The following is a 13,692-nucleotide window of genomic DNA, read 5'->3' as shown; positions in this document are numbered from 1 at the left end:
CCGGGCCCCAGGCGGAATCTATGGGAGTGGAGGACGGTTGTATTTTTCAAAAGTTCCATGGGTATGCTGTGTAACCTGCATTGAGCGCCTATGATAGAGGTGAGGTGCTTAAGTAGTTAAGATGGAGGCCTTTGGAGTCTGGCACAGCTGGGTCCAATTCATGACTGCCTTGCACTTCCTGGCAGCCATGAACAAGTTACTTAATCTCTCTGAAGTTCGCTTTCCTTCTCTGAAATGGGGCTAGCACCAGCTCCCTCGCTGAATTGTTGCAGGGATCAAATGAGACAATGTGAGGGATCAGTAAGTGCTTGTCATGTGTCATGTGTGCAGTGAGCTCTGGAAGACTTCTGTCCTCTCTCCACACAGAGCTACCCCACCCTGCTGTGGGCCACCTCCTGCTCCAGGTCTTCAAGTCCCTCAACAGCCTCCATCAACCAACACACTTACAAAGCAAGACCACCCTTTTCTCTTTGCTCTGAGCCTTCTAAATTCACCCTTATGTGCTCTGTTGAGTAGAACTCTGGTTCCCAATAACAACCACTGAATCGTATTAGCTTAAATAAACCATATGGGAGTGTTAACACAGAGATACATTGGACAATGATTGGGAACAGGAAGGCTATCAGGAATTTAAGCAGCATTTTCTCTCCATTTCTGCTTTTCTCCGTACATCTGCTTCATTGTTCTCTCTCTTTGCCTTTGAGTTTTTTCTGCTTTCCAGAATATGGCCACTGTAACTTACTTGAGTTTACTCATTAAGTGGTCCAACCAACAGAAAGAGAATCACTCTTTCCTTACCATTTTCAAATACCTGGGAAAGGAATGCTGATTGGTCAAGCTGGTGTCAGGTGCTCCCTGATCAATTATAACCAGAAGGGGCAGGGTCTCTTTGAACTAAAGTGGCTACTAAGAGGAAGGAGATGCTGATGCTGGTAGATGTCTATAACACACTCTACTTTCCAACATGTCTAGTTTAAAACTTGGCTCAGTCAAGTCTTGACTAGTTGCTTCCCAAACTTTAACGTGCATTCAAATCACCTGGGCATCTCGTTAAACTGCAGATTCTGATTTAGTATATCTGAGTTGAGGCCTGACGTTATGCATTTCTACTAAGCTCTCAAATGATGCTGCTACCGATGGTCTGTGGACTATGTTTTGAGTTGCAAGACACCAGACGGTGAGCTACATGAGGGTGAGGACTTCATCTATTCACTTCACGACTCCATCCTCAGTGCCCAGCAAGTGCCTAGCACAGCCTCTGAACACAATAAATATTTACTGAAGTTCCTTGCATAAAACTTTATCCCCTTCTTATAGATAAAGCCTTAAATGAAGCTTGGCTTTTCTTCTAAGGCCTTTTCGAAGGCTCTTTCTCCCATACCTCCAAATAACCACAAGTCATGGGGAAAAAAGCAGACTCTTTTGCTACTTTGAGATTATTACTTACATGTCCTCATATAAAAACACCTCCTTTAAGATTCATGTCTTTCCTTTACTCTTTCACAGTGCCCTAATCTACTGACTTCCTAGGCAGTCCCCTCATTCCCTGAAGGCTTTGACATCTAACAGCCTTACTTTCAGTCCCAAGCCATCATAATCATGGTTGACTTCAAAGGCCATATACACTTGTACTTTCCAGAATCTTTACCTCCAGTGACCTGCATCCTCACCCCACTTCAGCAATCCACTACCATGCTCATAACCCACACTTTGTTATCTCCTGGACGTGCTTCACCTGTGAAGTATTATATTCCCAAATCCTACCTCCTAACCTATCAACTCTGACCTTAGCCAGATCTCCAGTCTCTCAGCTGCTCTGTATTCTCCATAAGCTATGAGTCCCCTTCTGACTTCACTGCTTTTCTAGCTGATCTAAACCCCAAGAGATCAGAATTTCAACCATTAGCCTCAATTCTCTTATCCATTGGCCTTCTATGGTACTGCCCTTTTAAAATTCTGTCTTGACGGGCCGGCCCTGTGGCTTGGCGGTTAAGTGCGTGCGCTGCGATGCTGGTGGCCCGGGTTCGGATCCCGGGTGCGCATCGAGGCACCACTTCTCCGTTCATCCTGAGGCCGAGTCCCGCATACAGCAACTAGAAGGATGTGCAGCTACGACATACAACTATCCACTGGGGCTTTGGGGGGAAAAAAAATAAAATAAATAAAATCTTTAAAAAAAAATAAAAATAAAATAAAATAAAATTCTGTCTTGATTAATCTGCCTTTTTCAGTCCCATACCAGGGATTCTGAGCATCAAATGGAGAAAAGATGGCTCATTCAGCAAATCATATTGATCTAACTATGTTCACTCGTATTTTTTCCACTTGGAAAAAATAATAATATTGGGTTCCTACCTTATACTTTACACATAAATAAGTCAGATAAATAACAATTTAAAACAAAGCAAAACGAAAAGAAAGAAACATTAAAATTGCTGGGGAAAGGGGCCGGCCCGGTAGCATAGTGGTTAAGTTCATACACTCCACTTTGGCGGTCTGGGGTTCGCAAGTTTGGATCCCAGGTGCGTACATGCACACTGCTCATTAGGCCATGCTGTGGCAGCATCCCATATATAAAATAGAGGAAGATGGGAACAGATATTAGCTCAGGGCCAATCTTCCTCAGCAAAAAGAGGAAGATTGGCAACAGATGTTAGCTCATGGCCAATCTGCCTCACCAAAATAAAATAAAATAGCTAGGGAAAATAAGGAGAAATTCTTTTATAATATCCAAATTGTAGGGTTTTTCACATGACCAACATAATACAGAATCCAGAAGCCATAAAAGAAAAGATTGATAAAATCAACTAAATAAAAATAAAAAATTACGGGGCTGGCCCGGTGACATAGCAGTTAAGTTCATGTGCTCTGCTTCGGTGGCCTGGGGTTCGCAGGTTTGGATCCCAGGCACAGACCGACACGCTGCTTATGAAGCCATGCTGTGGCGGCATCCCATAGAAAGTAGAGGAAGATGGGCAAGAATGTTAGCCCACGGCCTATCTCCCTCAGCAAAAAGAGGAAGATTGGCAACAGATTGGCTCAGGGCTAATCTTCCTCACAATAAATAAATAAACAAACAAATAAATAAATAATTTCTCTATGGCAAAAAAAAAAGAAAGAAAAGCATCATTTGTAAAACAAGTGACAAAAGACTAACTTCCTTTACATAAAGAGCTCCTACAAATCAATAGACCAACAATCTAATAAAATGCGGTTGAAGGATGTGAACAGCTCTTAGCAAAGGAAGTACAAATAGTTCAAACATATGGAAAGATACTCAGTGGCATTCATACTAAGAGAAATGTAAATTAATACCATAACGAGGTACCATTTTTCTCCAGATTGGCAAAAATCAAAAAGCTTAATAACACGCTGTATTGTAAAGAGTGGAGAAACAAGCACAGCTATACAGTACTGATGGGGATACAAATTGTTAAAACTTTCTTGGAGGACAATTTGGCTGAAAATATCCTAAGTTTAAATGAACATACTCTTTGTCTCAGCAATAGTGTGAAACTGTGTATGCTCAAAAACATTCGTTGTAGCGAAAGATTGGAAATAGTGTTAATCAATAAGTAACCGATTAAAATAAATCATGCTATATACATACCTTGAAATTGTGTGTGTGTATGTGTGTATTTGAGACAGAGAGAGAGAGAAGTTTTTTATGTGTTGATATAGAAAGATCTTCAAGATAAGCAAAAAAAACAAGGTGTTGGTATAGGAAAGAAAAAAAAAGAAAAGAAAAACATCATTTGAATACATGACAAAGGCCTAATTTCTTTTATATAAAGAGCTGCGGGCCGGCCCTGTGGCTTGGTGGTTAAGTGCGCGCGCTGCAATGCTGGCGGCCCGGGTTCGGATCCCGGGTGTGCATCGAGGCACCACTTCTCCGTCCATCCTGAGGCCGAGTCCCACATGCCGCAACTAGAAGGATGTGCAGCTATGACATACAACTATCTGCTGGGGCTTTGGGGGGAAAAATAAAATAAATAAAATCTTTTTAAAAAAAAAAAAAAAAAAGCTGCTACAAATTTGAGGCATATGACAGAGGTAATATTACTGATCAGTGAGAAAGAATGGCCTATTCAGTGAATCATAAAAAGAAAATTGATTATTCATATGGGAGAAAAGGAAAGTAAAATTAGATCAATGCCATTCACAAAAATCAATGCCAGAGAGATTAATGGCTTAATGAGGAGGCAACATTTTAAAACTGTCAAAAGATAGTATAGAAGAGTATCTTTATGATCTCAGGTTGGAGTAAAATTTAAGATAAAACATAAAGAGCACACACCATCAAGGAAAAGATAGATTTGACACATTAAAATGTAAAACTTCTACACCATAAAAAAGTTGAAAAGATAACCTAACAGACTGGGAGAAAACATGTACAAACTGAAAAAAGTCATTCTGAATTTATAATTACCTCCTACATATCAAAAAGAAAAAGACAACCCAACAGAAAAATGGATAAAGCTTATAAACAGAGGAAAAAAAGGTCAATAATACACAAAATATGGAAATCAACGTAGATACCATTTTACACCCATTGGATTGGCAAAAAATAAAAAGTATGACATGATTGTCTATGTAGAAAATCCGAAAGAATCAACAAAAAATTCCTGGAACTAATAAGTGATTATAGAAAGGTTGCAGGATACAAAGTTAATAATACAAAAATCAATTGCTTTCCTATATACCAACAATGAACAAGTGGAATTTGAAATTAAAAACACAATACCATTTACATTAACACCCCTCAAAATGAAATACTTAAATATAAATCTAACAAAATCTGTACAAGATCAATATGAGGAAAACCACAAAACTTTGATGGAAAAAATCAAAGAACTAAATAAATGGAGAGATATCCCATATTCATGGACAGAAAGAATCAATATTGTCAAGATGTTGGTTTTTCCGAACTTGATCTATAGATTCAATGCAGTCTCAATCAAAATCACAGCAAGATATTTTATGGATATCAACAAACTGATTCTAAAGTTTGTATGGAAAGACAAAAGACCCAGAATAGCCAATGCAATATTGAAGGGAAAGAACAAAGTTGGAGAATGAATGCCACCCAACTTCAAGACTTACTCTAAAGCTACAGTAATCAAGACAGGTTGGGGGCTGGCCCGGTGGCATAGTAGTTAAGTTTGCATGCTCCGCTTCGGCAGCCTGGGGTTCGCAGGTTCGAATCCCAGGTGCGGACCTACACACCGCTCATCAGATGTTAGCTCAGAGCCAATCTTCCACACACACACACACACACACACAAAAGACAGTGTGATATTGGCAAAAGAATAGACAGAAAAATCAATGGAACAGAATAGAGAGCCCAGAAGTAGACCCCCATAAATATGGTCAACTGATCTTTGACAAAGGAGCAAAGGCAGCATAACAGAACAAAGATAGTCTTTTCAACAAAATGGTACTGGAACAACTGGACATCCACATGCAAAAAAATCAATCTAGACACAGACCTAATACCCTTCACAAAAATTAATCAAAATGGATCATAGTCCTAAATGTAGAACACAAAACTATAAAACTCCTAGAAGATAACATAGGAGAAAACCTAGATGACCTTAGGTATGGTTATGCCTTTTTAGATACAACACCAAACACATAACCCATGAACGAAATAATTGATAAGCTGGACTTGATTAAAATTAAAAACTTCTGCTCTGAAAAAGACAATATCAAAAGAGTTAGAAGACAAGACACACACGGGGAACAAATATTGCAAAAGATGCATCTGATAAAGGACTGTTATCCAAAATATACAAAGAACTCTTAAAACTCAACAATAAGAAAACAACCTGATTAAAAAATGGGCCAAAGAAAGACCCAAACAGACACCTCAGCAAAGAAGATATACATATGGCAAATAAACATGAAAAGCTGCTCCACATCATATGTCATCAGGGAAATGCAAATTAAAACAACAATGAGATATGACTCCATACCAATTAGAATGGCCAAAATTCAGAACACTGATAATACCAAATATTGGCGAGGACGTGGAGCAATAGGAACTCTCACACATTGTTGGTGGTAATGCAAAATGGTACAGCCACTTTGGAAGACAGTTTGTCGGTTCCTTGCAAAACTAAACATATTCTTACCATATGATCCAGCAATCATGCTCCTTGGTATTTACCCAAAAGAGTTTAAAACTTATGTCCACACAGAAACCTGCACACAGATGTTTACAGCAGCTTTGTTCATAACTGCCAAAACTTGGAAACAACCAAGATGTCTTTCAGTAGGTGAATGGATAAACTGTGGTACATCCAGACAATGGAAAAAGATTTAGCACTAAAAAAAAAAAAAAAGAAGAAGAAGAAGAGCTATCAAGCCACGAAAAGACATGGAGGAAGACGCTAATCTGAAAGGCCTACATTCTGTTTGATTCCAACTATATGAAATTCTGGAAAAGGCAAATCTGTGGAGACAGTAAAAAGATCATTGGTTGCCAGAGGACATGGAGAAATGAATAGGCAGAGTGCAGAGGATTTTTAGGGTAGTAAAAATTCTCTGTATATGACAGTGATGGATATGTCATTATACGTTTGTCCAAAGCCATAGAATGTACAACACCAAGAGTGAACGCTAAGGTAAAAACCATTGGGCTTTGGGTGATTATGATGTGTCAATGTAGGATCGTCCTTGGTAAAAATGTACCATTCTGATGAGTGATGCTGATAATGGGGAAGGCTGCGCATGGGTATATGGAAATCTTCCTCTTAATTTCATAGTAAACCTAAAACTGTTCTAAAAAATAGTCTTGAGTAAAAAAAAAAAGTATGACAACTGGAACTGTTATTGATGGTGTGGACAAAGAGGAACACTCACTCCATTGGGTAGGAGTAAATTGGTGCAACCACTAAGAAAAATATTACAATATCTAGTGAAATTAAAGCTCTTAATCTCCCACGCAGGATTTCCATTTCTAGATTTGTAATCCAGAGAAACCCTCTCACATGTACGATAATCATCATTGCAGCACTGTTTGTAATAGCAAAATATTGGGAACTTAAATGTATACTAGTCCACCAATAGTAGAATGCATAAATTAGGATAGTTGTACAATGTGATACTACTATTCAATATTTCTAATAAATAAGCGTGAGGAATTATCAAAAACACAATGTTGAATGAAAAAAGCAACCTGCAAACTGCTCCACAGCATGATGACACATATAAAGATTAACAACCTGTAAAATAAAACTTTTTAATGCCTATAAATACACACAAATATGTAGTGGAAATATGAAACATGAATGGCAAAGATCAACAATGAATTCTTGACAACGGTCACCTCTGGAAGGGAAGTAGGGGAATGGGACCAGGGAGCTCACAGTCACCTCAACTGTATCTACCATATTTTATTTCCTTAAAAAAAAAAAAAAGATCTGGAGCAAACATGATTAATTTTAAGATTTGGTTAAATTAGGTGTATGACATGAGGATAGAGTATCTGTGTGTTTATTATATTTATATTATTATTTCAATGGCTGAAATAGTACACAATTTTTAAAATTGGAATAAATGATAAAAGCAATGGTTGAAAGGTTTTCTTGGAAAAAGATGTTCAGTCTGAAGCTATCAACCCACAGATTACTTATTCATTACACTGGGAAAAAGATAACCTTTACAATGGAGATGTGTGCCAAACACTGCCGTAACTAAGTGATCAAACTTCATATAATAGAACAAACTGACATGTCCCTCCTGACATGATATGCTGACGGCATAAGATCACCTGTAGAATTGTAGTATTCTTGCCAAAAATGTTCAATGTGAATCTAATTAAAAAGAAAATCAAACAAATTGTGGGGCCTTTTTCAAAACAGCTAAAAAATGTCAAGGTTATAAAAGACCCCTTCCCCCAAAAAAGGGAGGGGAACTGTTTCAGAATAAAGGAGACTGAAGAGATAACTAAATGTAATGTGTGATTGATTAAATCCTGGATGAAAAATAAAGTTCTAAAAGTACATTTTTGGGGCAATTGAGGAAGTTTAAATATGGACTGACTATTAGAAAATTTTATTGCATTTTATTGTCAAATGTCTTAAGTGTTATAATGGTATTTGTGGTTACTTGCTGACAGATAAAGCATCATGATGTCTACAACCTGCTTTCAAACAGTTAAGAAGAAAACCAGTATATGTACATACAAAAAAAGAGATAAAGCGAATGTGCAAAATGTTAACAACTGGTGAAGCTGGGTGAAAGGTGTATGGGTTCACTGGACTTTTCTTTCCATAGAAAAGAAGATCCAAAGAAGATTCAAAATTTTTCCAAATAAGTTGGGAAAACAATAGAGAAATATTTAGAAAAGTCTAGATTGTGTATGAACGGCTTTTATAGCTCAGATTAAGTTCAGGCATATATATTTATGCCTCACTGTTTTATGAAAACTACAATAGTAATGTCTAGGAAGAAGGCACTCACTTCTTTTTTATTTTCTAACACAATCAAACCGATTAACTCAGTAAAAACAACACATTAAGACCTGATGCTGGGCCGGCTCCGTGGCTTAGCGGTCAAGTGCGCGCGCTCTGATGCTGGCGGCCCGGGTTCGGATCCTGGGCGCGCCCCAAGGCACCACTTCTCCGTCCAGCGCGAGGCCGAGTCCCACGTACAGCAACTAGAAGGATGTGAACCTATGACATACAACTATCTGCTGGGGCTTTGGGGGGAAGAAAATGAATAAATAAAATCTTTAAAAAAAAAAAAAAAAAAAAGACCTGATGCTTACTTAGTATTTGTTGAGAAATAGATGACCCTACCCTTTAAATGCTAAAACTTTTTAAAATTGAATATTTAAAATTAGTTTTTATCCCCTTTGCTTTGCTGAAGAGCATGTGCTGCACCCCACAGCCTCTCTCCATGGCCCAGGTAACAGAGTGCTCAGTCCTCCACGGCCCTGAGTGTTAGCCTCTCCCCACTGGATTTATCATACAAACAGTATGTCTGGTCAGCCTTTTAAGCAGCACACATGCAGCTGCCATCCTTCCTGCCCCTCCCTCCCACACAATTCTCCACTGACCCAGCTTTTGATCCATAGTCTGCTGTAATTTTGGAAGAAATAATGGGAAAACATGTTAATGAAGTTTAGTAAATCCAAAATCTTAATTAATCCAAAATTTAGCTAATATCTCTGTCCTGTGGAAGGCTTCACACTTCAGAGGTTTATAAAATACTTTGATTCTGTGCCCCAAGCTCTGTTCTGATTATTTCTGCTTTCATGCCTGTGTTCCTGATGATAAAGATTACCATACACCTGACCAGTGGAGCAACGGTAATTACTACTACATTTTGGACCCACTTATTTATTCATTCACACCCCTCTAAGATTTCTGTTTATTAACAGGATGCTTTCCAGCTAAAGATTAATGTTTATAAGTGGAGGGCAGTAAATTAATTTCAAAATATAACAATGATGAAGCCTTTTTAAAAAGATGCTTAGAAGCCATGGCAATTTTATTATTAGATTAGAAAAAAAAAGCAACACACTAGAACTAAGTATTAATTTTCTGCTCCTACATGAGAGTCAAGACTCTGTCCCTTCTCAGCAGTCTCTCCTACATATTAGGATGAAATAATTCGTGGCTGGAAAGGGAAAAATGCACTTTCAGATGATGTAGTCACTTGAACATAAATACAATTGGGCAAGAAATAGAGTTGTGATTGTGTAAATTCTTTTGCCCTAATTGTAGCCATCATATTAATTATATGAGAAATATAGGCAGATAATTTGAAAAATTTCACAATCATTTCTAAGGAACAAATGTAAATTATTATATTGTCATTTACATGTAGAAAAGAAAAAATAACTTTAGGGAAGAGAAAGTTTGACTTTTTGAGACATTTCTGTAATACATTATTCACAGCACTGAGGACACTATTCTGTTAAAGAGCATGGCTATATTTTATTATCCACTCTACCCCCTGGAGTAAAACTGAATATCACAAAAGTGTAGTGTAGGTATAAAGGGAGGAAAAATTAAGAATTTCTAGACTATGCCTTTGATTTAGTGTTCAGAGTAACATCCCTGGGGGAAAACCACCACTGTGGAAAGTTTGTTTGTTGGATTCCCAATAACATTGATCATTTTCTAAGTAAAATTTCAAAAGACCAGTTTGTTTTGTTTGTTTTTTTAAAAAGTATTTATTTTTCACTAGTGAGGATGAAATCAGGCAAAGAAGTTTACAGGAAAGATGTCCATATATAAAGAACGAAATAGCAAAATATTTTTTGGTCATAATTTAGAAACAAACTAATTTATAAAATGGAGACAGTTTTCCCCAATTCTTCTCTTCCCTAGAAGAATACAAGCACAGGTGCTCAGTTCCGCGATATCCTCAGTAGTCCTCGGATACGTCTGACAAGAGCTTGTATGAAACTATAGCGAGATCGAACTTTTGAATATAATCCTTCAATGTCCAGAAGTTTCTTTTGTAGTGATTCTCCAAAAGCATTGATGGTGTCGGCCTGAAGCTAGAAATAACACAGATGACATTTCATTATTAAAACTGCAGTCTCAAATATTTCTTTTATTCTATGTCTTCCAATTTAAAACACCTTTGAATTTTTGTAATGTGGTCCTTTCTCATGTACCAAATTAACTAAATATTCACATTTTCCACCCTGGAATTTATTGGCATGATACTGATTTTCCTTCTTTCCTTTCTTACATAAATGTGTAAAAATTTAAATTCACTTTTAAATAGCAATAACTGTTGATGCTGCTGCTGATACATGGACATATGCACAAAGGGCCTGAAGGGCCAAATAAGAAGTTAAGAGTCAGTGCCTTTGGGGAAAGAAACAAAGGATAAGTTGGAAAGAAGCTTTTACTTCATTTTGCAATTAAAAAAAAACTATTTGCATGCTTTTACTTTCAAAAAATATAAATGCAGGGAGGGAAACTGGTACATGCTTTAGAATTCATATGTATTTTAGAACACAGATGTTGCTTCAGATGGGTCTTTTTGGTATTATACTGAAAAACTAAAATTAAGTAAAAATTAGTGAATCTACCTGCCTTTGGTTTTGCATTAAAATCAAGCACTGAGTGAGAAGATTATTTATCTTACATTTCTTCTAACTTTATAACAGACCAGTCTAATGAAACAAATGGTCATTAAGTCAACATATATTTATTAAACATCTGGAAGATCTATTGTTTGGCTAATTCTGCACACGGCCTCACTTACCATTAGCTTCCCTAAACAAGTCTAGCCAAAAAATGAATTCCTGCTATAAAGTCACTAAGGGGCAAAAGTAGTCAGGGGCTAGGATGAGAGCATGGTATCTATGATGTCTGGCTAAGTGTGGTTTAGAGGATGCTGTAACTGCACCTTTCTTTCCTCGATAAGGCCCAACCTTCAGCTTTAAGAAAGGCAGTGACCAAGAGGGATGAGAGAAGAGCAGAGGCTTTATCAAATCATGGCTAAGGACATTCAGATGCCTAGCAGCTGACCTAGCTGTAATTCATTTTCCCTAATATCACATACCCTGGTAACTGCTTTGTTTCTAAGACTTTGCTATTAGTTTCATATGAGATTTTCATTTCAATTGTTTTTGGAATGTTGTTCATTCATTCCAACACTACTGATCAAGAGGTTACTAAGTACATAATGCCATATGATATAGTCTACTATAGTGGAATTTTAATGGCTACTCACAATCTCTCCATTAAATTATTTTCTGAAGAATTAAGTGCTAAGTGACACTTTGAGCCTAAAACTTCTACAAAGTTAATCAAAAGAAATTAGGAGTTTCCAGATCATAATGCCTACCAATTACTGAACTATGTTCCAGGCATTACCCTACAAGCTTCGCATATGCAACCTTATTTAATTCTGACAAAACTCTTTGAGGTTGAATTTTCATTCCTATTACTTAGATGAGGAAATGAAGGCTCAGAAGTAAGTTGTTCAAAGTCACATGGCTGTTAGGTGGCTATGCAAGAATTCAAATGAAGTCTTTGTATGCAACACCAAAACTATAATGTTACTAATATACCAGGCTTTTCCTTTCAAAAAGAAAAAAAAGAATGAGAATAGAACCTTACCTGGTCTATGTCATGTTGGCTCACTACAGTCAGTCCACTTCTAAAATCCAGGTTGGCTTCTGAAGCGAAGGAATCTAGAGATAAAGACACAGTCAAACCAGCTTTGCAAATCTATATCTTCTACACAGCAGAAGAACCTGATGATAATGAAAAACATGGGTCAAGATTGAGAACTCTATTTCAACTTGCAGTAAATGGAAGCCCCTGGGAAGCATTTCCCTGTTCTAGGCCAGGGTTCTCACGCTTTTCTTCTGTTTCTTCCCCACTAAGGGATCCAAGACATGCTCATCAGTCACAGAGGTTCACACCAGAAATTGGCCTAGGCTGACCTCCTTCCATTCTTCTGGAAAATTACTTGTGACCAGGGGACTCTGGAGCTGGGTCAGCCGTTAACTGCAAGAAGCTGAGGAGCAGTGAGGAGCAGCCTCCAAGAAGCTCTTACGCTGCCCACAATTATACACAGACAGAGGTAAAATACAAAAAATAGCTATGTCTAGTAACTAAGTAGCTCTCAATGACCTAATCCATTCTTACTAACCTGGAAAGATAAAAAATAAAATGTAACTACTTTTTCAAGGTGCTAAAATCTATAGGCATTTATTGTTCACTAATTTTCAGAATAAAGTTTAGGGGCCAGCCTGGCACCCTAGTGGTTGAGTTCGCACACTCCACTTTGGTGCCCCGGGATTCATAGGTTCAGATCCCGGGTGCTGACCTACACACCGCTCTTCAAGCCACGCTGTGGCAGCATCCCATATACAAAATAGAGGAAGATTGGAATAGATGTTAGCTCAGGGACAATCTTCCTCACCAAAAAAAATAATAATAATAAAAAATAAAGTTTACCTTGTAGTCTTCTGCTTTTAAATAAGGTCCTGGAGGCAAATAAGGAATCCTGAGAATCCGTAGGCGTGCAGTGTAACAAATAGTACTCCAAATGGCGCCAAAGAATAAATAGGCACGTCTCTATGATAACTAGAGATGAGAGCTCAGATTAAAGGAAAACAATCTTATCACATGTTTTTTTTTACAAACTAGTTTCTGAGAAGAAAAAAAGGAGAGACTGTGTGCACTGAGTGATGTATCCATGGCCTCAGTCTAACAGACGAAGTAAGAATGCACTGAAGGTGTCTCCCCAGAAAACAGCAAGGTATGCTGAGAGGAAGGAGGTGGGGACCGTACAGCACCGTGCCAGCACAGTCTCCAGTGTCCTTATCTCCTGTCCAGACAGGAACTGTCTATATACATTATCAGGATTATTAGCTACTCTAAAAGGTAAGAAAAATATTTCGATTTGCAAATATATCAGGCATTTACAGTAATTATGTCCCTTTCCACATGTTTTTGATGTCCAAATAACGTGAGAATAAGTAAACAGTTCCTACATTTGAAGATTCTCTTAAAGGTCACCATTCAAGTCCCCCTGTGATTTCAGTAAGGATACAAGAACAGAGGGAGAGCAGTTTAGCTCGATTGTTGATCAACTTCACCAAACGCCGTCGTGCTAGAACATATTTCTGGGCAGTGGAGATTTTATCAACGCCAGCAGGCATCACAGACTGACACAACTAAGAAAAAGAAATAAACGCAGTATTAA

The 13,692-nt window shown here is 37.8% G+C and overlaps 1 protein-coding gene across 2 annotated transcripts in view; it reads right to left on the bottom strand.

Annotated features, from left to right (window-relative positions):
• Nucleotides 1-10,151: 10,151 nt before the first annotated feature.
• Nucleotides 10,152-13,692, bottom strand: part of NUP205 (nucleoporin 205) — an 85,071-nt gene continuing 81,530 nt past the window's right edge. For both annotated transcript variants that reach the window (XM_004430727.3, XM_087431160.1), the window contains 4 exons: nucleotides 13,540-13,663; nucleotides 12,942-13,070; nucleotides 12,096-12,169; nucleotides 10,152-10,516 (listed from right to left, as the gene is read on the bottom strand). In XM_004430727.3, coding sequence (XP_004430784.2) covers nucleotides 10,364-10,516; nucleotides 12,096-12,169; nucleotides 12,942-13,070; nucleotides 13,540-13,663 — 480 coding nt within the window. In that variant the 3' untranslated portion in view covers nucleotides 10,152-10,363. The remainder of the gene's footprint in view (nucleotides 10,517-12,095; nucleotides 12,170-12,941; nucleotides 13,071-13,539; nucleotides 13,664-13,692) is intronic.

This window comes from Ceratotherium simum, chromosome 1, assembly GCF_057802395.1.
Source record: "Ceratotherium simum simum isolate JZ-2026a chromosome 1, ASM5780239v1, whole genome shotgun sequence".
NCBI lineage: Eukaryota > Metazoa > Chordata > Mammalia > Perissodactyla > Rhinocerotidae > Ceratotherium > Ceratotherium simum.
This window is presented reverse-complemented; position numbering and strand designations above follow the sequence as displayed.